Source organism: Pezoporus wallicus, unplaced genomic scaffold, assembly GCF_028554395.1.
Source record: "Pezoporus wallicus isolate ANWC-B61680 ecotype Strahan unplaced genomic scaffold, APGP_CSIRO_Pwel_v1 contig_13178, whole genome shotgun sequence".
In the NCBI taxonomy this organism is placed as follows: domain Eukaryota; kingdom Metazoa; phylum Chordata; class Aves; order Psittaciformes; family Psittacidae; genus Pezoporus; species Pezoporus wallicus.
The window spans coordinates 480,948-507,578 of record NW_026641245.1 but is presented as its reverse complement, the minus strand read 5'-3'; the positions used below and the strand labels follow the sequence as shown (position 1 = coordinate 507,578).

The window sequence follows — 26,631 nt, the reverse complement described above, 5'->3', positions numbered from 1 at the left end:
GGCTCTCACTGGATCTGGGGGTCCCTCTTAGCAGCTCCTGCTGTGCCCAGGAGTCCTGTCTGTGCTGGGGGTTCTGCGTGTCCCAGCGGTCCCTCGTGGTTCAGGGGTCTGGCTGTGCCTGGGGGTCCCACGTGCCTGGGGGTGCCTCTTGACTTGTGGCTGCAGCCGTGGGCAGGATTCCCTGCTGACACAGGGGTCCTGTATGCTGGGGGGTCCCCTATGCCCAGGGATCCCTCTTGGCCTGGGGGTCCAGCCACGGGCAGGGTGGACTTGGGGGTCCTGCGTGCCCGGGGGTGCCTCCTGGCCCCGGGCTCCCGCTGTGCCCTGGGGTCGTGTCTGCCCCGGGGGGGTCCCGGGGTCCCTCTCGCCTTGCGGGTCCCGGGGGACCCCCGGCCCGGGGCAGGTTCCCGCTCTACCGCTACCCCGCGGCCCGGAGGGGGGCGGCCCCGGCAGCGCGGCGCGGCCACCCCCGCAGCCGGCGGCAGGGCCAGGGCCAGCCCCGCAGCGGCTCGGCTCGGCTCGGCTCGGCTCGGCCCGGCGCTGACGGGCTCCCGGTGCCGCCGGCGGCTCCGGCGTCACATGACCCGCCCGTCTGCGGGAGTCGCGGCTCCGGGACGCGGCGCTGCCCCGGCGCCGCGGGAGGCGAGGAGCTGCGCGGGCAGGCGGCGGGGCTCGGCCGCGGCATGAGCGGCCGCGGCGGCCGCCGGCTCTCCGGGGGCAGCGGGCGCCGCTGATGCGGGCGCGGGGGCTGCGGCTGCTCGCCAGGGACCCACCCGCCGGCCGCTCGGCGGGGACCATGTGAGGAGCCGGCGGTGCCCACCACGATGCAGAAGGGGATGCGGCTCAATGACGGGCACGTCACCTACCTGGGGCTGCTGGCGAAGAAGGACGGCGCCAGGAAGGGCTACCTGAGCAAGCGGAGCTCCGACAACACAAAATGGCACACCAAGTGGTTCGCGCTGCTGCAGAACATGCTCTTCTACTTCGAGACCGACTCCAGCTCCCGGCCCTCGGGGCTCTACCTGCTCGAGGGCTGCGTCTGCGACCGGGCGCCCTCCCCCAAGCCCTCCCTCTCGGCCAAGGACTCCCTGGAGAAGCAGGTGGGCACCGCGGGGGACCGGGGCCGCCGCACCCCACCCCGCACCGCACCGCCCGGGGATGGTGCTCCGGAGGGTCCCCGGGGCGGAGGATGCGGCTGGTCCGTACCGGGGATGGGGGATGCCCGACGGGGCGCTGCAGCTCACCCCGCGCCGGGGGGGGGGGGGGGGGGGGGTGGGGGTTCGCTGTGGGGGTGTCTGGCTCTGACCTGACCCCCCCCCCCCCCCCCGCTCTCCCCGTGCCCCCCCGGGGCTAATTAACCGCCGGTAATTGCGGCTGGGCTGCGGCGCGGGCCGCCCCCTGGCGGCCACGGTTCGCACTTAGCGCAGCCCCACGCGTGCCCGGGGCCCGGTCAGGGCTCGGTGTGGGGCGGCCTCGGCTCCCCCCGGTGCGTTCCCCCGGCGCAGCCGCCGTATGACATCCCCCCCCCCCCCCGCCGTGGTTACCGCTGTGCTGGGGGGTGAACCGGCCCCCTGGCAGTGCAGGTGGTGGCGTGTGGGGCCGGGTGCGGGCATCATCCCCTTCGTGCTCCCCACGTGTGCGGTTTGTGCTCCCGCCGCAAACCCACTGCCAGCGCCGCACATCCCGTCCCGTGGGACGCCCCTGCCCCACGCAGGGCCGGTGCTTGGTGCCAGACCTTAACATCTGCAGGTGGAAAGCACCGAAACAGTGAAGCCGCTGCGAGGCCCTGGGAGAATCCCGGTCCCCCGCGGCCGCAGCACCCGCCGGGGCCGCGGGTGGGTTCCTGTGCCCTGGCTGTGCCATCCCCGGGCGGGCAGCGTGGCACGGAGCGTGGGTGCGATGTGGCAGCTTGTCTGGTGGGTGACGGTTGCGCCTGAGCTGGCAGGCAGGGATGGGGCTGGTGCCGGGTACGGGGGAGGAAGGGCTGGCTTCCAGCCGGGGGTGCAGAACCTGCCCAGCGCTGCCAGAGCTTCCAAAACCCCCTCCCGCCTCATGAGCGTGGTCAGGAGCCGCTGCGGTTGGCTTCACCCCTTGAGCACGGCGCTGGTGGTGCAGGGGGCACCGGGAACCCCTGGCGAGGAGGAGCGGGGGTGGTTCTCCAGGCTGGGGGCTGTGGGATGCTCCGACCGGGTCCGGCTCTGCAGGGCTTGCATAATTTCTGCCTAAACCGGCTCCCGGGAAGTGCTGGGAGCGCGGCTGCGGGACAAGCCCCACGGCAACCCCCGGGTGAGGGGCAGCCGGGGGCCATGAGCCCCTTATTAACCTTTAGTTAATCACGGCCTGCTTAGTGCCCCCAGAGTCCCTGCCACAGCAGCCAGGGATGCAGCACCATCGCTCCATGGCACAGTTCCTTGCTCCTGGCTGGGAGAACGGGAATATTTCCTTGCTCAGATCAAAATAGTGTGGGTTTTATGCAAGGGCTCTGCCTCCTCTGGCTTCGGAGCAGCCTCCGGTGCACTGGCTGCGGCTGCAAGGGGGACAAGCTGCTGCCCTGTTTCCCAGCCATGTCCCTTTATGTAGCCGTGGAATAGATGTTCCTGCATGTTCCTGGTTCGGCTTCAGTCCAGCTTGCTGGCCAGGTTTAAACCCAGCCTCCTGCCCAGGTTTTACATCCCTCACCGTGTTCTGACTCCTAGTGTTTGTGCGGGAGGGATTTTCCAGCAGGTAAACAAGATGGGAGGATGCCACAGCCTTTCCAGTTCAGAATGCACCTGGAAGATTTATCCCCAGTGTTGGTGAGGGGCTGGGGCCATGGTGCAGCCAGATCTGGCCACACCGAACATGTACCAGGCCACTGCTCTGCGCCCATTCACCAAGGTTCAGTGTCTGGCTTGTAATTCCCTATAATTCCTTAGGACAGATGTGAGGGGAAGCCTGGGCGCTGGGGCCCGCTGCTCTGCAGGCTAATTAATGACCTATGGGTGAGATAAGCAGCAGAATGTTGATGGTGCAGATCCACAGTGGGGTCTGCAAGGAAGCGTGCGGAGCCGGCGGGGTTCCAAGGGGAAGGTGCCCGCGTTCTGCACCCCAGCAAGGCTCCTGCCAGCCCGGTTGGTGCCAAGCCCTGGGCAGCCCCTCTCAGGTGCTGAGGAAATTTCTAGCACTGCCCGTGCTCACCGTGATTTGGTGTGGAGCCTGTTTGTCTCTGGGCGGTCACAACTACAGCTTTGGGGGCAGAATTCCCTGCAGCAGAGGAGCTCCAGGTTTAGATTCCTTTGCGGAAGTGAAGCCTGAAACGTTCCCCGTTCTCCATAAAGGAGCGTGTTTAAAAGGTGGGTCTCTCACAACCCCTTCCTTTTAAACTCCCACGTTGTGCTTTGGCGGAAGGGGGGGCTGTTTCCTGGCAGTGCGGTGTGGTTTTAGCACACGGGGCATGTGAGAATGAAGGAGCAAAGTTGTTTGGAAAACCGAGGCACAGTGGATGGGATCCGGTCCCGGTCACCTCTGGGACCTTTCTCTCCTGGTTTTGTTACCTTTTCTCACAAGCGACGTTTTCTCTGAAGCAGTTGGATTTGGAGGATGGTTTATGGCTGGGTGGGCTCCGGCCCGGCTGTGGCTGCAGGGAGGTTCTGCCGGCTCTGCCTGTGCTGTCCTGCTCGGGGCAGGATGTAGGGGGTGCTGGCGGTGCTGGGCAACGAGGGTGCGAACCCTCCCTTTTGCTTTGCTGTGAGGATGCTGTGGTGGCAGCCACGTCCCATCTCCTGCGCACGGTGCAAGGGGCCATGGAGACCCCCCGGGGCCGTGCTGCGTTGCAGGGAGGGTGGGCAGGACATGCGGTGGGATTGCACGTGATGGGGCACAGCCAAAGTGGGATCCCTTTGGGGGAGCTGAGCGGATGCAGAGGTCCGGAGCCGATCCCTGGGCTCTCTGGAGCAGAGTCCTTCCCCCCCAGCCCAGGCTGCTTGGGAGCACACAGCCTGGAGCTGGAGATTTTCTGCCCCATCTCTGAAGCGGGTGCCAGGGACGGGTGTCACATTTGTGTGTGTGAGACCCAGGGAGCGTTTTGCACCCGATGCAAAGCTGAGGATGGGGGGGCAGTTGGTGGGTGTGAGTGGCCATGGGTTCCCAATGGAATGGGAGAAGGGTTGTGGAAATGGTTCCCACTGGTAAATCAGGAAAGTTTCTCTTCCATCTCCCTGAAAGGTGTCCAGCCCCGTCCGGGCTCATTTCCCTGCTCAGCTCAGCAGGGCACAAGAAAGACACATCTCAGCATCAGCAGCACAAAGTGCAGTGGGTGCTGAGGCAAACCACGGTCACCGAGGGCACCCTGTCCCATGGCACCATCCCTGAGGCACTGGCAGAGTGGGATGGATGCAGAGCTGGGGATGCTTGGGTGCTGCAGGGAGCAGCAGATGCTGGGGTCCCCTTTTGGGAAGCCCCGTGGATCCTGGCTGTGCAGGGTTATCTGGGCCCAGGCTGGGCTCTAGGCAAGGGGGAGCAGTGGCAAGGGACCCACAAGCGGCTCTGAAATGGTCCCAGATTGAGGCAGGTGGGAAAGGCCGGAACTGAATGAGCTTTAAGGTCCCTTCCAAGGCAGCCCAATCTGGGATGCTGGGATTCTATAATCTGTGTGACCGATGGCAGTGAAGTGATTGCAGCTGGGTCTGAGCACAGGACACGTCACCTCTGCGGGAATGGGCTCTGTCTAGGCTGAGAAACTCCCCGAGAGCTGTCATATAAATCCAGACAGGGTGATTCTGGGATAACGTGGCTTTCTCAAGATGTTTGGCTCTTCCCATCAGCTTAACTCACCTTGATTTGCTCACCTGGGTCTCTGCCATGGCGGCCGGCCCATTGGCTTTCCCCATGGCCTCTCCTCTTGGATTTCTATAAACTCTAAATTCCAGCAGTTTTCCCAGGCGGGGGAAGCTGCAGGCAGGCTCTGTGTGCTGAGCTGCAGGTGGCAGGAGCTCAGCGCTCACACCAGCACCACAGGCACCTGAATGGGTTTACATCTGATCTGAGCTTCTTGATCCTAGATCACAGTTTGTGATCCTAAACCTCAGCTCCTCATTAACTGACGGGTTATGGCCTGACTTCCATGTTTAAATGTGATGCCAGTCTGTCCCCTTCTGTCACACGCTCTCACCCCCCAGATTCATGAACTCTGCTGAAGAAGCAGGGGGAGGAAGGAACGAACCTTCCCAATAGCTCAGCAGCCCCAATTCCTTTTCTCAGGTGCACATACATGTTTTGCTGATGTATTGCAAACACAAAGGTGCAGAGTCATTAGAGGGGTATTCACACATGAGTCTGGCCAGGGTATGAACGTCCATGATCAGGACTTTGGTATAACACCGGTATCTTTATTGATTACTCTATAGAGTGATGCCAGGCCTCCATTTCCAAGCTGTGAGGAGGGTTGGGGCTGCTCATGGTGCTGGTACTGGTGTGGAACTGGTGATGCCTACATGGAACCAGTGATCCTGCATGGTACCAGTGATGTCTGCATGGTACCGATGATGCCTGTGTGGTAACAGTGATGCCTGTGTGATGCCAGCGGTGCCTGTGTGGTAACAGTGATGCCTGTGTGATGCCAGCGGTGCCTGTGTGGTATCAGTGATGCCTGCATGGTACGGGTGATGCTTGCGTGATAACAGTGATGCCTTTGTGGTACCGGTGATGCCTGCATGGTAACGACAATGCCTGCGTGGTGGTGATGCCTGCGTGCCTGTCTGCCAGCATTGCTGGATGATGTGCCATAGAGAGGAAGAATGGATGTTTGTTTTAAGCGTGTTTCTGCCCAAGACTGAGGGTGGGATTCACATGGGTGAAGCCCCTGGAGCAGAGGGTCCCTGCCTGCTGTTTGCCCCATGCATGAGTGTGGGGCTTTGAAGCCCACTTGGCGCAGTTCATGCTCAGCTCTGGTGTCTGTGCATGAGCATCCTCACTGTCCGTCCTGAAGCAGAGGAGAGGAATTGCAGCCCCTGGGATTTATTTCTTACCGTTAGCAAGCAAATGGCCTGCCTGACACCATCTCGTCCTCTGAGTCCAGGTCCTGTCTTCCCAGAGCACATGGTATGTAGGTCAGGGAAGTTAAAAGCTGCCATTGCTGGCTGTGGATGTTTGGATTCATCCCTCCAGAGCAGCAGAAGTCTCCTCCTTTGCCCTTTATGTCAGCTGCAATAACCGTCAGGTCTGTGAGCAGGCGGCTGGTGCCTTCCTGCCACGGGTGATGGAGCTGTGGGGTGCCCGGTGCGGCAGGGGGATCCCCATTGCAGAGGGGTGGGGGGGGGCATCTCCCATGGGGTGGAAAGGCCCCTGTGATGGCCCAGCAAAGCCACTTTGTGCAGGTAAAGGTGACGGGTGTCGTTGCTGGGGGTTAGTCCTGGTCCCCCCCCCCCTCACCCGAGCCAAGCAGTGACAATGTGGCTGCAGGAGGAGCACCCTCCCTGCCCATCGCAGCGTGGGGGTGCTGCTGCAGCCTCTGGTGTGCTCTGCTGTGAGTGCAGTGGGAAGCCCGGCTCCTGCGGATGTGGAGCTCACCAGTGGTCCTTAAACATCCCTGCAGGAATGCCACGTGGCTCCTTGCGGGACACGGGGATCTCGTGTCTTCCCAAGGTCACGGGACCTTGGACTTGTGTCCCTGCCAGATCCCAGCGTGGGGGCCCACACAGCGCAGTGGCAAATGCACTAACACATCCCACTGGCTTTTACAGGGAATGTGGAGGGTGGAGGTGCCTGTGCATCCCGCCACGGTGAGCAGGAGCGGGCGTCTCAGGGACATGGCAGCGGGCAGAGCTCGTCTTCTGGCGTGCAGGCACCTGCACCTGGGGACAGCGGGACCCACGTCCTGCAGCACACAGGGACCCATGCCCGGGGCACAGGGACCCTGCTCTGGGGGTGCACACGCAGCAGGTTTTGGTTCTACAGCGCTGGGCATGGCAGGAGGGCAGAGCATCGCTGTGCCAGCCCTGCCAGGGACATCAGACAAGTGGGAGGACGCTTCTGGGAGATAGTCCCTGCACATTAATCACCCGGGAAGTCTCCTTCATTAATTCAAAGTCGTTTGTGGAGGTTCTGCAAGCAGAAATAGCTCCTGAGCAGCATCTCGCTATTGTACTCACCCCTCAGTAAAAATAGCTGAGTGGGGCTGGGGATCTTCTGCGGGAGAAGTGACAGCGGGAGCGGGGCTGGGAGCAGGACCAGGGGTCGGGATGGCGCAGGTCCCTCCCGGATGGATGACCCTGGAGCAGAGCCCCTGGTACCCGCAGGCAGGGCTAGGAAAGGCTGGACACTGGTAGCAGGGCTGCAGCACTGGGGTCTGGGGGGCTACGTGTCCCACAGCAGATGCTCAGAATCACGGAATGATGGAATGGTTTGGCTGGAAGGGACCTTAAAGCTCCTCCAGCCCCAACCCCTGCCACGGGCAGGGACCCCTTCCACTGGAGCAGCTTGCTCCAAGCCCCTGTGTCCAACCTGGCCTTGAGCACTGCCAGGGATGGGGCAGCCACAGCTTCTCTGGGCACCCTGTGCCAGCGCCTCGGCACCCTCACAGGGAAGAGCTTCTGCCTAAGAGCTCAGCTCAGTCTCCCCTCGGGCAGGTTAAAGCCATTCCCCTTGGCCTGTCCCTACAGGCCCTTGTCCCAAGCCCCTCTCCAGGTTTCTTACAGGCCCTGGGACATGGGGGAAGCTGGAATTTGCCCCATAATTAGTGACTGATTAAGGAATTGCATCTGCCCAGCTTGCAGGGAAGCAGAGTGAGAGGTGGTCTGGGGAAGGGCCGTCAGTGCCTCCATGGCTGTGAGTGAATGAGGTCTTCAAAGGAGCAAATATTGGCTGTGGGAAGCAGCAGATGGAGCTGTGGGTAGTTCCTGCCCTGCTCCCGGCGCCCGGCAGCACAGCCCGCCTGGGAAGCTGGCTCTGGAATGATGCTGGTGGCAGGAGCTGATCCTGCTGCCCAGCCGCGGCCCCAGCGCTGCTGGAAGCGCTCCCGGCTGGCTGTCGCGTTGGATGTGTCACTGTGATAACAGGGAAGATCGCAATTCAGGTGGAGATAAAGGTGGTGGGAGTTTTGGTATTCAAAGAGAAAATGACTTCCTCCTCCCGAGCGCGCTGCACTTCCCGGGCACCGCGTGGGCACGGATCCGTGACACGGGAGCTCCCGGGACCTGCCTGTTCATTCCCCGTGGAGCTGGACCGTCCTGGGCAGACACCTGTGGCTGTGGTGGGGCCCTTCTGCCCAGCCCCGCTGCCCACGGCCTCGAAAGGGCCGCTGGCTAAACCGGAGTTTGTGGTGTGGGGGGGTGATGGGGACCAAACCGCTCTGTGCTGGTGCCTCAGGAGGGGCCTCAAGTGGGCAGAGCAGGGGCAGCAGCGAGGGTCCCTGGTCTCTGCCACCCCAGCAAGCCCCAGAGCTGAGCATCAGCTCTGCTCCCTTAACCCCACGGGTGCAGGGCTCTGGGTGGGTGCCCTCGCCCATGGGAGCACATCGGGGGCTGCGTTGACCCCAAGGGACCCAGGAAGGGCCGCCCAGGGCTCCGTGTCCATCCCCTCCTCCAGGGCCGGGTTAGGGGAGTCCTGGAGGCATCCCCCTGTGTTTCGGGTCCCACGGGGACCCTGCCGGGTGCTGCGGGTGTCAGCGTGGTTTGTCCCTGTGCCACTGGAGCTCGTGGGGGCACTGGGGCTGGGAAGGGCCTTTCCCAACCCCTTGTATCCCTGTTTGGCTTGGAATGCCCCCGGCATGGCGGGTGCTGTTTCTGGGAGGATTTCCAGTCTTGCCAATGCAATGAGCTCTTTCTGATGCTGTTTGCAAGGGAAGGGATGTAGGAGAGCTGGATGTGAGCAGAGGTTTGCCACTGCCACACGGCTTCGGAGACCAAAACATCCCAGGTGAATTTGCTGTCAGAGGTTTCTTTGCCAACAAATGCCTTTGGGGTGGGAGGGAGAAGGTGGATGAGAAGCAAAGATCTGAGGAGCTGCTGCATCTCCAGCTGTGTCCATGGGCAGAGGTGAGCTGGCAGGGGTTGGAACTGGATGAGCTTTATGGTCCCTTCCAACCCAAACCAGTCTGTGGTTCTGTGACTTTATGGGTGTCCGTGCTGCTGTGACCGGCCGCATCCTGCTTTCACTGCAAGTCTCCTGTCTCCATCTGGAGATCCTTTTCCTTAACACCCCTGGGCCTGATCGGGAATGGAAGGGAGTGGAGATGCCCAGGGAGGGCAGGGAGAGCTTGAGGGGTAGGGATGGGAGATGCAGCCCTGCTCTGGGGCAGCGTGGTGAGCTGTACCCTGGTGCTCAGCACAGGGGTGGTGAATGGGCTGGATGGGTCCCAGCCTTGCCCTGCTGCAGCACCCGCTGCCCATCCCTGCCTGCAGCCGGTGGTGGGGCTGGTCCCACACAGGCTCCTGCCTGCGCTGTGGTGCCCGTCTGTGTTCCCGTGGCGCACTGGGGGCTGCGGTCACAGGGGTGCTGCAGGTTGGCTCGGGGGGGGTTCCTGCAGCACCCCCGTCAGTTCAGATCCCTCATTCACCCACAGGAGCTGGCAAGGCCAGGATGAGCTCTTTTCTCGTGGGTTCCGTCTGAGCCCAGTTATTCCGGGCAGCATCCGGCGTTGCAGCGTGGTCCCTGTTTCCAAGGAGACCTCAGGAGCAGCACAGGCACACCACGAGCAGGCACTGCAAATGTCAAGGGAGGATAAATATAGCCCCGTGCGGGGCCTCCTGTGCCCATGAGAGCCTCCTGCCCGCAGCGGGGCCAGCCTGGGCACCAGCGCCAGCACCAGGCACCAGCTTCGGTGCCCGAGCGTGCAGCAGCCTGGGTCCAGCTCTTCCTCCCCTTGCCCTGGGTGAGGGCTGTCCCCGAGGCAGTGGCAGCCTCTGGGAGCTTGGTGGGTTTAGGGTTGTGCTTGCCCAGTAGGGTTTCCCCTTGGAGCATCTCTCATCCTGCTGCACTGCCTCCATGCACGGAGCAGCTCTCACCAGAGGGCACAGCTCGGCCGTGCTCCTGGTGCTCCAACACGTTTGTTTCTCAAATCAAGCCCTGGTGGTGGATCACAAAGCGCTTCCCCAGCGGCCGCCGTGCAGTGGCCTCACCCTGTGTTTGCTCCGCAGCATTACTTCACCGTTAACTTCAACCACGAGAACCAGAAGACGCTGGAGCTGCGGACGGAGGATGCCAAGGACTGTGACGAGTGGGTTGCAGCCATAGCTCACGCCAGGTATCACCAGCACCAGCGCACCCGGGCAATGGGGTGTTGAGGGTGAAGCTGTGGGGAGCTGTGGGCAGGCTGCAGGCAGGGAGCCACTGAGCTGGGGGCTTTTGAGGGCTCTTGACCTCCAGCCCTGTGTCGGAGACCCTCCCATGGAGCAGGAAGCTGCATTCAGACATCCCCGTCCCAGTCCCCGTCCCTGTCACACCCTGGCAGACTGGTGCTGCCCATCGCAACCCAGCGCTGGGGGGATGCCTGATGCACTGCCAGGCCCAAAGAGCATCGGGAGGGGCTTTATCTGGAGTAGCAAAATTGGTCAGGAAGAGTTTTGTCCAAGGTCCTGTGCTGCGGGATTGCTAACGCAGGGCACTTGCCCTGGGACGGGGTCAGGAGCCAGCCTGGTGCCCTGTGTGTGGTGAAGCAAGGTCTGGTCTGGCAGCAGGAGATAGAGAGCAGCTGGGTGCTGAATGCAGGAGGTAGAGAAAGCTCATCTGATGCAGCATCTTCACCAGAGCCAGTGTGAAGGCTTGTGGCACAAGGGTCCTTCTTGGTAAACTCGTGGGGGAGAGCCCTGGCCATGGTGTTGGGTTGTGGGGGTTTTATCTCCTACCATTTCCTTAAATTTGTGTGGTTTTTACTGTCCCCGCCCTGGGGAAACCCAAGCCCTCCTGGACCGCTCCCTTCTGGGAACCAGCATCCCAGGCTGCAAGAACTGGCTCCGGTTCATTCACCCTGCGGGTCCTGGAGCTGGAGGGCTCAGGGCAGCGGGAGGCAGGCAGGAAGGAGAAACCAACCCGGCAGCAAACCACAGCCCATAGAGCCCTGGCTCGGTGTGCAGAGCCCGGTTCGGGGTGTGTGTGTGTGTGTGTGTGTGTGTGTGCCGGGGCCGGCAGGAGGAGGGATGCTCACGGCCGTGTCTGCCCGCAGCTACAGGACCCTGGCGACGGAGCACGAGGCGCTGATGCAGAAGTACCTCCATCTCCTGCAGATCGTGGAGACGGAGAAGACCGTTGCCAAGCAACTCCGCCAGCAGATCGAGGACGGGGAGATCGAGATCGAGCGCCTGAAGGCCGAGGTGACGAGCGCGGTGGCATCGCGCTGGCGCAGTGACTGGCTCTAATGCCACCAGGCTGGGGCTTCTCTGCGGAGAGGGGCCGGGGCTCCCCTTGTTGGGGTTCACCTTGCAGGAGCCGTGCAGTGAGCGGCTGCGGCTGCCCCAGCGCCGTGCATGTGCGGGCAGGAGAGGTTGGCCACATCCTCAGCGTGGTCTCTTCCTTAAATTTGGGATGTTAGAGTTACAAAGCGTGGGCTCGTGGCAATCCCTGACCGTGAGTCGGGGTGCACTGACGGCTGCTTTGAATCCGGGGGGTCGGGGGAGCCACAGAGCTTTCCCAGGAGCGGTTTTGGCACCACTGAAGTCGTGCTCTCCAGCAGAACCAGATCAGCCCCTAAACCACCCCGGCTGCACCCGCTCTATGGGGTGTCTCCAGGGACACCCAGGAGCTCCCCAGGTCCTGTCCTGGCTCCAAGTCAGGGCGAGCAGCACCGATGCTGAGCATCCCAATGAGCTTTCAGAGCTGGGAGATGTGTTGTGATCCCTGCAATTCACTGAGGGTTGGGATCAGAGCTGCAGCCGGTCCCATCCCCTGTGTCCAGGTGTGTTTGATTTTACCTTGCGTCGGTTTGGGATCTTTTTTGCTTTCCACACGCTTTGAAGCAGAGATCAAATAATCTGCTTCTACTTTCATGTGCAAATTCCGCTCACTCAGCTTAAAAAAAGAAGCCAAAATAAAGCCATGGCACCAGCACAGGCACTCCATGGGTCCTGGCCAAGATGTGCCCAGAGCCAGCACATTGCAGGGTACTGCAGGGACAGGGTCTGGGTCCATCTGCAAGCCTTAGGGTGCAAACCACTGGAGATTTTTCTGCTGTTTTCTCTCCAACTTGTTTTTGCCCCTGTGATGGGTTCAGGGGTGCTGGGGGGGGTCGGTGGCACCCGGCAGCTCCGCACGTTTCCTTCTCTGCTTCCTCTGCCCGTCTCCCACTAAGACCCGACTCACGCAGCGTGTCCCTGTGTATGTGGTGGCACAGGAGGCACTGTGTGGCTGCTGTTCTGGGCCCCCAGCACATGCTGGGATGTGCCTCGCGGTGCCGCTCACACCCGTTCCGTGCCCGCAGATCGCCTCCCTGCTCAAGGACCACGAGCGCATCCAGGCCGGGCAGAGCAGCGCGCCCAGCGATGACGACAGCGACATCAAGAAGATCAAGAAGGTGGGTGCCGGGGTTGTGGCGGAGCGGGACGCGTGCTCCATGTGGGGCTGGGGCAGCGGGGTGAGGACCTGCCCCTCCTCATGGGGGTGCTGAGGAGGAAAACGTGGGAGCCCTTCTGTTGGTTGCATTGGCTCTGCTCCCCACTTTCCCTGGTGAATGTGGCATCACTGCCCGTGCTGGCTCCTGCACAAACAGCATCTCTTACATAGTCATAGAATATCCGACTGGTTTGTGTTGGAAGGGACCTTAAAGCCCATCCAGCTCCAACCCCTACCATGGGCAGGGACACCTTCTGCTAGAGCAGCTTGCTGCAAGCCCCTGTGTCCAATCTGGCCTTGAACACTGCCAGGGATGGAACAGCCTGCGAGGCTCTTCTGTGTGCCTCTGTAAAAGGGAAAAGAGGACGGTGTCTGCAAAGAGTTCATGTGAATGAGTTACTGCTGGTTTCCCAGCTGGTTACTGGGTTGGAGCAGCACCAGCAGCACCAGTAAGAGCACACACCTCACTCCGGAGCCAGGGAATGCCTGCCCCGCTCCATAGCCCTGCTCTGATGCAGCCCCGCTCCGTGTGCAGGTGCAGAGCTTCCTGCGGGGCTGGCTGTGCCGCAGGAAGTGGAAAACCATCATCCAGGACTACATCAGGTCGCCCCACGCCGACAGCATGCGCAAGAGGAACCAGGTGGTGTTCAGCATGCTGGAGGCAGAGGCCGAGTACGTGCAGCAGCTCCACATCCTGGTCAACAACTTCCTGCGGCCGCTGCGCATGGCCGCCAGCTCCAAGAAGCCTCCCATCACGCACGACGACGTCAGCAGCATATTCCTCAACAGGTAGGGACCATCCCGGTGGGCACGCATCGGCATCCGCTGCCTGCCTCCGGGAATGGGTGCCAGGGCGCTCATTCCCCTGCAGGAAGGGGGTCGGGGCTGTCCTCCCTTGTGGGTTCACTTCTGAAGGGAGCTCCCTGCTGCGCAGTTCCCCCCTCTCCTGCTCTGTCCTCATCCATCATTCCCGTGGCACGCTCCTTGTGCAGCCGTCTCCCAGCTGCTCCCAGCGCCCCCTCTTTGCGGACGGTTTCCTCCGGTTGCCCACTCTTTGCTCCTGCTCTTTCTGCCTTTTCACCCTTTGCTTTGCCTTCCAGCGAAACCATCATGTTTTTGCACCAGATCTTCTACCAGGGCCTCAAGGCAAGGATCTCCAGCTGGCCAACACTCGTGCTGGGTGAGTGCCTCTCGCCTCCTCATCCTGCTTCCTTCTCGCTTGTGGGTGGAGCCGAGCCTTCGCTCTTCTTCCTCCTCCTCATGCAGCTGAACAGGCATTCGTTCTGCTGTAACCAGCAGCAGCAGGGAAGCCTGTTGATGGTGCTTGTTCACGTCGGCCATGGAGGCGAGGACTGGAGCAAAAAGCCCCAGAGAAACCCAATTCCTGGTCCTGCCGGGTGCTGGAAGGGGTGGGCTGGGGCGTGCACAGGAGGCCTGGTGCTGGAGCATCGCATCGCCGAGTCCGATCAGACCCTCAGCTGGTGCTGGAGGGGGTCTTTGGAACCCAAACTGGGCCTTGCACAAGCAGCAGGAGGGGCTGTGCTGGGACCCCAGGACGCGTTCTGGAGCCGCTCACCCCCTGCCCCTCTGCTCGCAGCCGACCTGTTCGACATCCTGCTGCCCATGCTGAACATCTACCAGGAGTTCGTGCGGAACCACCAGTACAGCCTGCAGATCCTGGCGCACTGCAAGCAGAACCGCGACTTCGACAAGCTGCTCAAGCACTACGAGGCCAAGCCCGACTGCGAGGAGAGGACCCTGGAGACCTTCCTCACCTACCCCATGTTCCAGGTGACCTGGAGCGGGCCCAGCGGTGCCACCACAGCGAAGCCCAAAGAGGTCCTGGGGCTGGACCTGCGTGGTCCTGTGCTGCTCCTGGGACCTGCTCAGGCCATCGCTGGGCTCCCCGCTGCTGCGGGAGGACTCTGGGAGAAGCTGCTGCTTCCTGGTTATCCCACACCTCTGGGGCACAGCGGGGTCCTGGGCAAACCCCACACCCTCTTCGTTAAGTTTCAGCACAAGGAACTTTTCTTAACCCCCCAATCAGTGTGTATGAGACACGGTGTCCCCAGTCATGGTGACCCCAGTCATGGTGACCCCAGGAGCAGTGCCCACAGCCCTGTGTGCCCCCTCCATCCCGTGCTGATGCCCTGCTCTGGTCCTGTTGTCTGCAGATCCCCAGGTACATCCTGACGCTGCACGAGCTCCTGGCTCACACCCCCCATGAGCACGTGGAGAGGAACAGCCTGGATTACGCCAAGTCCAAGCTGGAAGAGCTGTCCAGGTCAGACCTACGCTGCCCATCCCTGCCCATCACTTCCCGTCCCTTCCCACCCTTCTCCACCCCTTCCCATCCTGGCATCGGGGCCCATTTACTGCCCAGAGGTGCCACTCGTGTGGATCTCATCCCAGCTCCAATTCCCTCTGCTTCCTTCAGGATAATGCACGATGAGGTCAGTGAGACGGAGAATATCCGGAAGAACCTGGCGATCGAGAGGATGATCATTGAGGGCTGCGAGATCCTGCTGGACACCAGCCAGACCTTCGTGAGGCAAGGTGCGAGTCTGCGCTCAGCCTGTGCCCCCTGCGTTAGCACAGAGCCCGCAGCCCTCCTCCTGCATCCCCCATCCCTCCACGCGGGGCCTGCTGCTCGGTGGGGTTTAAACACATCGCTCCTGTCTGAATTTCCTCTGCTCCAAAGCGCCTCGCTCTTGGTTTGGGCACTGCTTTGTGCTGCGTCATGGAGCACAACGCGTGCTTTGGCTCTTAGGGACTCCCTGCGGCCAGGGAAGCGGTGGCTCGTGTCCTGACCCGCTGGGGAACCGCATGAGCACCCACACAGCCGCACACAGGGGTGGGCTGGGGCATGGCTGCTCCTGGCCCTGCTGCACGGGGGCACGGTGACGCTGCGCTCCCAGGGCCAGCCCTGCGGAGCCGGGGTGCCGGATGCGGTGCCAGGGCCGGGTCTGTCCCCCGCAGGCTCCCTCATCCAGGTGCCGATGTCGGAGAAAGGGAAGATCACGCGGGGCCGGCTGGGCTCGCTCTCGCTGCGGAAGGAGGGCGAGCGGCAGTGCTTCCTCTTCTCCAAGCACCTCATCATCTGCACCCGGGGCTCCGGGGGCAAGCTGCACCTCACCAAGGTGGGACGGGGGCACCGGGCTGTGCTGGTGGGGTGCAGGCACCTTGGGGGGGGAGCTCTGAGCCACGGGCAGCGATGGGAAACCAGGAGCTCCCGATGGAAGAAGTTGTGATGTGCAGCTGAACCCTTGAGAGCTGCTCAGGGGGAGCCTCGCTCCCAGCCAGGCTTGAGCACAGCCTGGGGCTGCTCCGGGCCGGGCCCAGGACTCCGCTTTTGCCGATGGAGTTTTGCAGCTCCTGAGCAGGAGCCCGACAGGAGCTGCTCATCACTGGTGCTCAGTTATCAGTGTGAAAGCGCCAGCGCGTGGCACGGAGCTGGTCCCTGGGAGCAGACCCTCGGGAAGTGAACCTAAAGCCCCTGTGAAGCAGTTTACACATAAAGTAGTGGATGGGTTGTACAAGGAAAGCAGCAACAGCCCCGCAGCTGGAGCTGCTGCTTCCCGGGAGAGCAGGCACTGAGCTGGCCATGGGCTGTGCGTGCCCCCTTGGCCGGCGGCTGGGATGCGGAGCAGGATCCAGGGGGATCCCGACACTGAGCCCTGCCTCCTGCCCCTGCAGAACGGCGTCATCTCCCTCATCGACTGCACGCTGGTGGAGGAGCCGGAGAGCACCGACGAGGACGGTAGGAGCCCCCCTGCTCGCAGAGCCCCCAGGGGACACGGAATCAGAGAACCAGGAACTGGTTTGGGCTGCAGGGACCTGAAAGCTCGGCCAGATCCCACCCCCTGCCGTGGGCAGGGACACCAAGCGCCAGCCCAGGCTCCTCTGGTCCTCACCAGAGGTCTCCAGCACGTGCTGTGGGTTCTCTCCTGGCACACGGCACCAGGGCAACGCTGGCGCTCCCAGTGTGCAGCGAAACAGGGACCCTTTGCCCAATGAACCTGTCCCACCCTGATCACAGGCAACCCACAGAATGCGGCAAACCCCAGTAACGCCCATGGAGGGGGGGGGGAACCTTTTCACAATCACTGTGTGTGTGTTTTCTATTCCAAAGCAAAAGCATCAGGGCAGGACATCGACCACCTTGACTTCAAAATCGTGGTGGAGCCCAAAGATTCCTCCTCTTTCACCGTCATCCTCGTGGCCTCGTCCCGGCAGGAGAAGGCTGCGTGGACCAGTGACATCAGCCAGGTAGGCTGGACACAGCCCAGGGCAGCCGGGGAGAGCGGCTCCATGCAGAGGGTGACCTGGAGCTGGGGGCACTGAGAGCCTGGACATCCCCAGCAGCTTTCTGCTCAAGGAGGAGGAGGAGGGAGGTGCACAGTCACAGCAGCAGGAGCAGGGTCTGTCCCGTTGTGCTCTGCCTGCATGTGCAGATACGTGGCTTGGATTTCTCCTCTGGCCCAGGCTCGTGGTACACTTTACATCTGCTCTTCATTTGCTTTGTGCAAAACGTAGAACCATGGAATGGTTTGGGCTGGGAGGGACCTTAAAGCTCCTCCAGCTCCAGCCCCTGCCAGGGCAGGGACCCCTTCCACTGGAGCAGCTTGCTCCAAGCCCCTGTGTCCAACCTGGCCTTGAGCACTGCCAGGGATGGGGCAGCCACAGCTTCTCTGGGCACCCTGTGCCCGTGTCCCACCACTCCTGCCCTTAGCAGGAAGTGCCTTGTGTGGGTAAGCCCGGGCTCTCTGAGGGTGTTTCCCAGCGGGGCAGCAGGGGGGTGTCCCTGCCGCCTTGTCCCACCTCCCCCGTGTCTCGTGCAGTGCGTGGACAACATCCGCTGCAACGGGCTCATGATGAACGCCTTCGAGGAGAACTCCAAGGTCACCGTCCCGCAGATGATCAAGTGAGTGCTGCGGGGCCGGGCCTCACGGAGCAGCTCCCGTGGTGCTGCCCGTGCCCTGGGAGCCCGGTGACAGCCCCGGCGCCGGGCCGTGCTGGTGCCGGTGCCGGTGCCGTGGCTGGGAGCCGTTGTTAGCTGGGAGGAGGTTTGTGTGGGGCTGGGCAAGGGGGGGTCGAAGGGGAGAGCTCAGGGGAAAGGCAATAACAGTAAAGGGGGGGGAAGCAGCAGAAGAGACGGGTGCAGGGGTTGTCAGCCTGGTGGGTGCTGGGTGCAGGGGTATGTGTGGCACAAGGGGGGTTGGGCACAGCTGTGGGGACGAGGGGGTGTCCCCAGCACACTGGGGGGGGGCCCTTTGCTGTCAGGCGTGGGGAAGGGTCCTGGTTCACGGTGTGGCCCAGGGGCATATGTTTTGTGCACAAGCCTCTGCCCGTTGAGCACTCTGTACTGTTCCCCATCAGTCTGGGTGCGAATTCCCTACCTCCTCCCTGGGATTATTCCCAGCTGCATTTTACAGAGGGGCATTCGTGTGAACGAGGCCCCTTTGCTGTCCCACTTCCTCTTGGTTTCGTTCCAGGCTGGAGCCACAGAAATCTTGTTTCTCTGCAGGTCTGATGCCAGCTTGTATTGTGATGATGTTGACATTAGGTTCAGTAAAACGATGAATTCCTGCAAGGTCCTGCAGATCCGCTATGCGAGCGTGGAGCGGCTCCTGGAGAGGCTGACGGACCTGCGCTTCCTCAGCATCGACTTCCTCAACACCTTCCTGCATTCCTACCGCGTCTTCACCACCGCCCTGGTCGTCCTCGACAAGCTCATCACCATCTACAAGAAGCCCATCAGTGCCATCCCCGCACGGTGAGCAGAGGGAGCCGGGGCCCGTGCCGGTTGCTGGTGGTGGAGGATCCCCGCAGCCTCACACGCAGAGCGGGTGCGAGTTCAGCCTTTCCCTGTCTCCCCGCAGGTCCCTGGAGCTGCTCTTTGCAAACAGCCAGAACAACAAGCTGCTCTATGGAGAGCCCCCCAAGTCCCCCAGGGCCAACCGCAAGTTCTCCTCGCCTCCCCCCCTGTCCATCACCAAGTCCTCATCCCCCAGCCGGCGGAGGAAGCTCTCCCTCAACATCCCCATCATCACCGGGGGCAAGGCGCTGGACCTGGCTGCCCTGAGCTGCTCCTCCAACGGCTATGCAAGCATGTACTCCTCCATGGCTCCCTTCAGCAAGACCACCCTGGACATAAACAAACTGTACGTGTCCAGTAACTATCCCAATAAAATCCCTGACGAAGGAGAAGCAGCTTCCGAAAAGCCAGAGGAGTCGCTGCCAGGCAAGCAGGGTAAGTCATAGAACCACAGGATCCCAGCCTGGTTTGGGTTGAAGGGACCTTAAAGCTCCTCCAGCTCCAACCCCTGCCACGGGCAGGGACCCCTTCCACTGGAGCAGCTTGCTCCAAGCCCCTGTGTCCAACCTGGCTTTGAGCACTGCCAGGGATGGGGCAGCCACAGCTTCTCTGGGCACCCTGTGCCAGTGCCTCAGCACCCTCACAGGGAAGAGCTTCTTCCATATATTGTGGACCTCTCCTGTACCTGGTTGTCCCACTGGAATGATTCAGACTTTAGGAAAACCTGGAAGACATAAAACATGGCTGTGATGTGCACATGTCAGTGATGTAAACAGGTTCCCTGTTACAGGCTCGGAGGTGTCGGTCCGGGAGGAGTCGGACACGGATCCCAACCACAGCGATGAAGCAGAAGCTGAAACTTCCCCAACAAAATCTCCAACGACTCCCAAGTCCGTCAAGTGCAAAAACTCATCAGGTATTGAGTGAGCCCAGCTCCATCCCGCGGGATCACCCAGCTCCATCCCACGGGGTCACCCAGCTCCATCCCACGGGGTCACCCAGCTCCATCCCATGGGGTCACCCAGCTCCATCCCGCGGGATCACCCACCTCCATCCCACGGGGTCACCCAGCTCCATCCCGCGGGATCACCCAGCTCCATCCCACGGGGTCACCCAGCTCCATCCCACGGGGTCACCCAGCTCCATCCCACGGGGTCACCCAGCTCCATCCCATGGGGTCACCCAGCTCCATCCCGTGGGGTCACCCAGCTCCATCCCATGGGGTCACCCAGCTCCATCCCGTGGGGTCACCCAGCTCCATCCCATGGGGTCACCCAGCTCCATCCCGTGGGGTCACCCAGCTCCCTCTCACGGGGTCACCCAGCTCTGTCCCATGGGGTCACTCGGGGCTGCCACTGCCCCTGAGCCAGCCCATGCAGAGCTGCTGATGCTGCGGGCCTGGGGAGCAGGACTGCACCCTCCATCTCCCTGCAAGGGGACAGAGAAGCGCAGAACCTGTCTGGTTCTGTCCATCTTACCGGGTGTTCTTGGCCCTTTCCTCCCCTCCTGGGAACAAGCTGGGGCCGTAGGAGCAAGTTATGTCGCTCAGTGTGAGCCTGGGCTGGCATCAAGCATGGATTTATCTCCTCGAGTGCCCCCTGTAGCTACCTTGCACCATCTGTAGCTCCCTCTTGGCTTAGCTCCTGCTAAAGCTGGGCTGGATGAGTTCTTTTGACATGGTGGTACCCAAAGCTGCCCCAGTGGTAGGGGCCAGCTCTCCACGAGGAGCATGGTCTGCACCGACGCCTCCACGAGCCCCGTTCCCCAGGGGCTGCCCATGCCGTGGGGCTGCAGGCAGGGCAGTGACCCAGCAGGGCTGGGGTGGTCCCCGCAGCGGTGTTGGCTCCCTTCTCCCCCCAGACTTCTCGCTGTTCTCCTACAACAACGGCGTGGTCATGCCGTCCTGCCGGGAGCTCGACAGCACCCGCAGCGCCCTCTCCGCTGCCTCCGCCTTCGCCATCGCCACGGCGGGCGCCAACGAGGGGACCCCCACCAAGGAGAAGTACCGCAGGATGTCCCTCGCCAGCGCAGGTACGGCACGGGGGGCATGGCTTTGGGGTGCTCAGCTCGCTGCAGGAGCACCCTGGTTGGGGGGCAGCCCCCAAGCTGTGTCCATGGGTGCCAGGACATGGGTGCTGCCCCGGGAATGGGCAGGTTGCAGGCAGTAAAACCCTTTGCACCTATGGTTGAGCTGCCCCCATGGCGCTTGCCCTTAGGAGGCACTTAAGGATGCTTGGGAAACTGGGGCTGCTCGGTCCAGCAGTGCTGGAATGCCAGCTGCCGTGATTCCCAATGGACTCAGAGCTGTGCTAAGGACTCGCTGGCAGTTTCAGGCTTCCCAACAGACCAGCGGAACGGGGACAAGGAGTTCGTGATCCGGAGAGCGGCCACCAACCGTGTCCTCAACGTGCTGCGGCACTGGGTCTCTAAACACTCCCAGGTGGGTGCCGAGGGGCTGGGTTTGGACGCGATGCTGGTGTGAGCTCAGTTGTGTGCGATGGCGCGGCCAGGATCCAGCTGCAAAGGCAATTTGACACTTGGTTTTTAACGAAGAGAATGATGCACAGTGAGCCCGGAGCCTTCCTGGCCCATTCCTGATTGCCAGGCATGGCGACCTGGGATTGTGCAGCTAAGAGGCAGCCTCTGCCCTGGCCAAGCAGCCACCCACTGTGGGGCCATCGGTTCTGGCTGGGTGTAACTGGGCAGGGAGTGGAGCTGCTGGGGATCCACGTCACTCCCATCAGCAAGTTAACACCGTGGCTGTGCTGCCTTTGGCAGGACTTCGAAACCAATGAGGAGCTGAAGTTCCGAGTGATTGGCTTCCTGGAGGAGGTTATCCACGATCCCGAGCTCCTGACCCAGGAGAGGAAAGCAGCCGCCAACATCATAAGGTGAAGGGCTGAGGCTGGGAGTTGCTTTTCCTGGACGCTGGGGGAGGAATAACTTGGAGAGGAAAATTTTTCTCTTTAAAGTGGGACCTAAAATGCACCCCAGTATGTGCAAAGCCACAGTGCCCTGCACAGCCCCCGTGGATGGTGCAGGTCTGATGCTCTCCCTGCACAGTAACGCTGCCTTTTCATGCTGCAGGACCTTGACACAGGAGGATCCAGGAGACAATCAGATAACCCTGGAGGAGGTCGTACAGATGGTAAACACCCTTCCCCTTCGGCACGCACTGGGATGGTGGTAGGGAAACAACTACACATCCCCGTGGTCCAGCACGCACTGCTTGGTGGAGAGCAGCTCTCCAAGGCCAGGCGTGCAGCTACAAAGCAGGGACTCTGATGGGGACAGGGCCAGCTGTGAGCACAGCTGGATCTGTAATGGGCAGAGGCAGCACTAACCCCCCCGCCCCGGCCCTGTTATTGCTGCACCGCCGGCAGGCTGCTTCTGTGGATGTGCCTGCCCGAGGGACACAGGAAAGCCCCTCAGGTCTCCACTGTGTCCCCAGCCCTGTGCCAGCGCTGCCGTGTGCTGGTTCCAAGTGACGGGCACCGGCCCTGCTGGTGTCGGTGCCGCTCCCCCGGGAGCGGAGCCCTGGAATGTGCAGTGGTTTAAAACCATCACAGCGGCTGTGGTGCATTGGCTGCCTTCCTGCCCCCAGAGGAACCCCGGAGCCACTTCAAACGGGTCGGGTGCACCTGAAACAACAGCGGCTCTGTCCCTGCCTCTGTTGGTGCTTCTCAAGTGGCCGATCCCTCCCGGGGTTCCACGAGTGCTGGAAACCTCCTTTGGAGAAGGCGACCAAAACCAGAGGGTTCAGTCTGCCCGTCCACCCAGCAGCAGGGACCTGCAGTCAGAGGCACAGTGCGGGTTTGGGGCGCACCCTGGGATGATGGAGGTTCCTCCATCCCCTCATGTGCAGTGTGCTGCGAGCTGGACCCTCACTGGGTGCTAAGAGCCTTCCCACACTGTGCAGGATGCTGCTGGCTGCCACCGGTGCCATTTGCCCGCCCAGCACCCTGTGCCCTTCAAGGTGGGCCCCACAGCTGAGTCCTGCTGTACACCCACATCCCACAGCCCAAGGGCTGCCGAGGGAGCTCAGCTGGTGTTTGCTGGTGTTTGCTCACCAGAGCCACTTTCACAACCCCCTTCCCGCAGCCAGGAGGGTTTTGCAATGGGCTCTTAACCCGTGCTGGCCAGGAGGGTCCCCGGGGCTGGGTCACCCGTGGGGGGCCCTGCTCTGCAGAGGGGCTGCACCCCAGAGCAGGGGGGGGCAGGCGAGTCTGGTTTGTGTGCATGACGCAGGAGTTCTCAGCACGCTCTGAACCCTCCTCGTTGCCTTTGTCCCAGGCTGAGGGAGTCAAAGCAGAACCCTTTGAAAACCACTCGGCCCTGGAAATAGCCGAGCAGTTGACGCTGCTGGATCACCTGGTCTTCAAGAAGATCCCCTACGAGTGAGTGGTCCCCGTGCTGAGGAAGGGCTGTTCCGCAGCTCCCTGCAGCCTGCCCAGGCTAAACCCACAGGGTGCAATCCTTTCCTTCCTGTTTTGCCAGTAGCCCAGCCTGGGCTCAGCCCAGATGTGGGGCCTGACCATGGGGCTGATTTGATGTCCCTGGGGTGACCTGCTTGGGGAGACCCTTCCGCATCCATCACACTTCCAAGTGCATCCATGTGGTCCCTTCCTGGCAGTGGGGTGGGGGGGGGGGCACAGGTCCTGGTATCTCCATCCCATGTGGGTGCTGTGGCACTTGCAGGGCTTGAGCACCTCAGACAAAGGGGAAATTAATATTGTCATTTGCAGAGAGTTCTTTGGGCAAGGCTGGATGAAGCTGGAGAAGAACGAGAGGACTCCGTACATCATGAAGAACACAAAACACTTCAATGATGTGAGTGCAGCCACACAGGGGGTGGGAGGACGGGCAAAGACAGGGCAGTGCAGCCCACCCAGCGCTGGCCAGGGGCTGCAGCGTACAAGGGGCATCTGCCCCAGCCGTGCTCAGGGGGTGTGACCTGCCCCAGGGACCCGCTACAGGTTGAGCATCTCCTGCCTGAAGAAGATGCTCAGGGGCCATCTGCCGGGGCTCCTGCAGTGAAGGGAATGCTGCGAGGCTGGAGGGTGCATCCAAAGCCACCCTGACAGTGGGGCTGGGGCCGGTGTCTCCCAAAGGTCAGCAACTTGATCGCGTCGGAGATCATCCGGAACGAGGAGATCAACGCGCGGGCGAGCGCCATCGAGAAGTGGGTGGCGGTGGCGGACATCTGCCGGTGCCTGCACAACTACAACGCGGTGCTGGAGATCACCTCCTCGCTCAACCGCAGCGCTATCTTCCGCCTCAAGAAGACCTGGCTCAAGGTCTCCAAGCAGGTAGGGGCGCGGGGACGGCCCCGCTGGGGAGCAGGGCAGGCTCCGGGGGGCTGGGAGCGGGGGGGATTGGTGCCGACCCAGGCATCGATGAAACAGGGAGGACACGGAGACCACCTGGTCCAACCTTCCCAGGCACAGCGTGACCCACACTGGGTGTCCCAGCTGTACCCTGTGCAGCTGAGCCTTAACAGTGTCCGGTGCTGGGGAGTCACCGCTTCCCTGGGGGGATTATTCCAATGGTGATTGTTCTCAGTGGGAAAAATTTTCCTCTTGTGTCCACCTGGAATGTTCTTGGGAAAAGAGTCATTGTAGCTCTGTACACACGCAGAGATGGTTCTTTAAACTGGTTTTGTGGGCTCCTGAGGCCAATTATGGATGAGCAGAACGAATTCTTGTGTTAGTTGGTACAGAAATAGCTCATAGCTGCAGGGTGCAGAGCCTGAGGAGGCCGGGGCTGCCAAGCAGAGCCACTCCGTGGGCTCCCGGCTCTCTTTACCCTCAAAGTGGTAAACCTGCAATTAACACAGGCTCTGGTGAAGGCAGAGCTGGGAGCAGGGGAGGAAACGAGCGCGGAGCCTGTCCTTACATGCGGGGGAACAGCTGCTCCTGGATGTCAGCAGGAGCCGGGAATAGCGGCCAGGGCAGAGTTTGTCCCTGTGGCAGTGCCGAGGAGCCGCTCGGGGTGCTGTGTCCTGGGGGCTCTGTGGGCAGGGCGGGCTGGGAGCGACCCCGGGACCTCACTGCCCCGGCTGCGGGGCCGGGGCTCACGCGGCGCGCGGGTCTCTTGCAGACCAAGGCTCTGATCGATAAGCTGCAGAAGCTGGTGTCGTCCGAGGGCAGGTTCAAGAACCTCAGGGAGGCACTGAAAAAGTGAGTGGATGACTCTGCTCCGGGGGGGCTGCGGGCTGGGGCTCGGCTCACAGCTACTGCAGAGCCTGCACTGACCACGTCCTAAAGCCCCTTCAGTCCCAACACCCTGCCACGGGCACGGACACCTTCCCCTAGAGCAGGCTGCTCCAAGCCCCGTCCAGCCTGGCTGCACCTTTGAGCAGTGCTGTGGAAAGGTGTGAACAAAAGGGGCTGTGAGGAGGCAAATCACTGCCAGACACTGGGAAACACCCCCATCTCCCCCGGCAAGCATCCCCACGGGCTGCGCATCGCTGCTGGATGCTCCAGAGCCCCTGGGTTTCCTTCTCATTTGTTTCTGGTTTGCTCCCGAAGTTGTGACCCTCCGTGTGTGCCCTACCTGGGAATGTACCTGACTGACCTGGCGTTCATCGAGGAGGGCACCCCCAACTACACCGAGGACGGGCTGGTGAACTTCTCCAAGATGAGGATGGTGAGTGGCCCAGCCCCACAGGGTTGGAGCTTTGCGGCTCAGTGCTGGGGTCCTGGCTGGGTCTGTGCAGTCCCCAAAGCCACCATCACCCGCACAGCTCAGGGCCACACATGTCCCCTGCACAGAGCCAGGTTCACTCTGGTGAGCATCGTGTCTGGATGAAACAAAGGCCCTTTGGATTGTGCTGCACTGGAGGGATGGAGCGAGCCCCACTGGCTGCCCATGCACTGGACACAGTGCTGGTGGTGCTTGCTGTGCTGTTACAGCTCCTGTCTTCTATCTCTGGACAGATTTCACACATCATAAGGGAGATCCGCCAGTTCCAGCAAACCTCCTACAAGATTGAGCACCAACCTAAGGTACGGCCTTGGCCTTGGCCCGAGATCCACACAGTCCCTCTGCTCCTTGTCTCCCTCTTAAATCACAGCACCTACGCCTTCAACTTCTGGCAGCTCCCTTGGGGAAGATGTGATGCTTCTGAGGAACTTTAAGTCAGAACCAGTGTAGGTGTGGGGGCTTGTGCCAGTGCAGGGGCTTGTGTCAGGTAAGGTGTAACGGGGGGGACAGGCACAGGAGACATGGAGTGACCTCCCTGCTGGGAGCAGAGCATGTAATACACCCCTGCACCCTGGGGCTGGGTGGCCTCTGCCTTGTGGTGGCCCCACACATGAGATGAGATGAGATGAGATGAGATGAGATGAGATGAGATGAGATGAGATGAGATGAGATGAGATGAGATGAGATGAAAGGCGCCACCACACGTGATGAGATGAAAGGTGTCACCACGCTTGCACTCCCTGTGCCGCAGCACCGCAGTCACCCTCTGGCTGCTGGGGAGGTTCTGCTGTGTCCAACACTGCAGGAACAGCAAAACCTCCTGAGCCAGCGCTGCCGGACCTGCCCCATGCCGGCTGTGGGGCGCTGGTGCCCAGGCCAGGCCAAACCACCCTCTGGTGATGCCACCTCCCATGTGTGGTGGCCGGAGCAGCCCCTGTGCCCGTGGACCACAGCCCCTGGCTGGGCTGGCGGAGGCTGGGGACCTTCAGCAGATAAGTGTGTGCAATGCCCGTGCCGGTGGGCAGGGGCTGCTGGCTCTTCTCTGCTGCTCATTTACTGCTCAGGCTGTTACCACTTCCTGCCTTCACCCGCTGTGGTTGGCCACCAGTGGCGAGTCCTGCTCAGCAATGCTCTGTCCTCCCGCAGGTGACGCAGTACCTGCTGGATCAGTCCTTTGTGATGGATGAAGAAACCCTTTACGAAGCTTCTCTGCGAATAGAGCCCAAGCTGCCTTCCTGAGCGCGGAGCGGAGGCGGGCGGCCGCTCTGTGCACACGCTGTCCCACCCTGTAAATACCTGTTCGTTTCTGTTGGACGCCCTGGAGTGACTTCACGTCTGTGCTTCTCCGAGCAAACCGCCCCCCCCGTTCTTAGGCCGCTCTTAGACCCCGCCTAGGGTTTCCCGCATCATTCTAAGGTTTCACGCACTGACACGTGGCTGGAGTCCCGGGCTCTTTCCATGATGATGATGATGATGTTCTTCTTGTCATTGGCTCTTCTCGAGGGGGCTGGCGGTGGGGCAGGGGCCCCACGGGGCTCCCGGTGGCACAGAGCAGCTCTTGCTGGTGCAGCATCAACGGTGATGCCCCG

General features: G+C 61.8%; 1 protein-coding gene across 2 annotated transcripts; it reads left to right on the top strand.

Moving 5' to 3' along the window:
- The first annotated feature begins 691 nt into the window (after positions 1–691).
- Positions 692–26,569, top strand: RASGRF1 (Ras protein specific guanine nucleotide releasing factor 1). Of its 2 annotated transcripts, none has more exons than XM_057422693.1 (27): positions 692–1,100; positions 10,113–10,219; positions 11,138–11,285; positions 12,389–12,481; positions 13,055–13,308; positions 13,620–13,699; positions 14,117–14,310; positions 14,694–14,803; positions 14,957–15,075; positions 15,499–15,659; positions 16,216–16,279; positions 16,652–16,788; positions 17,361–17,443; positions 18,086–18,295; positions 18,402–18,772; positions 19,128–19,253; positions 20,198–20,368; positions 20,665–20,777; positions 21,116–21,228; positions 21,425–21,485; positions 22,631–22,734; positions 23,083–23,167; positions 23,449–23,646; positions 24,437–24,516; positions 24,868–24,985; positions 25,276–25,344; positions 26,189–26,569. In XM_057422693.1, exons 1-27 carry the CDS (start codon positions 825–827, stop codon positions 26,279–26,281), a joined length of 3,738 nt encoding a protein of 1,245 aa, XP_057278676.1. In that variant the 5' UTR covers positions 692–824; the 3' UTR covers positions 26,282–26,569. The 2 variants fall into 2 exon arrangements, with proteins under 2 accessions (XP_057278676.1, XP_057278675.1); XM_057422692.1 differs by having other exon boundaries at positions 18,047–18,295.
- Positions 26,570–26,631: the final 62 nt, after the last annotated feature.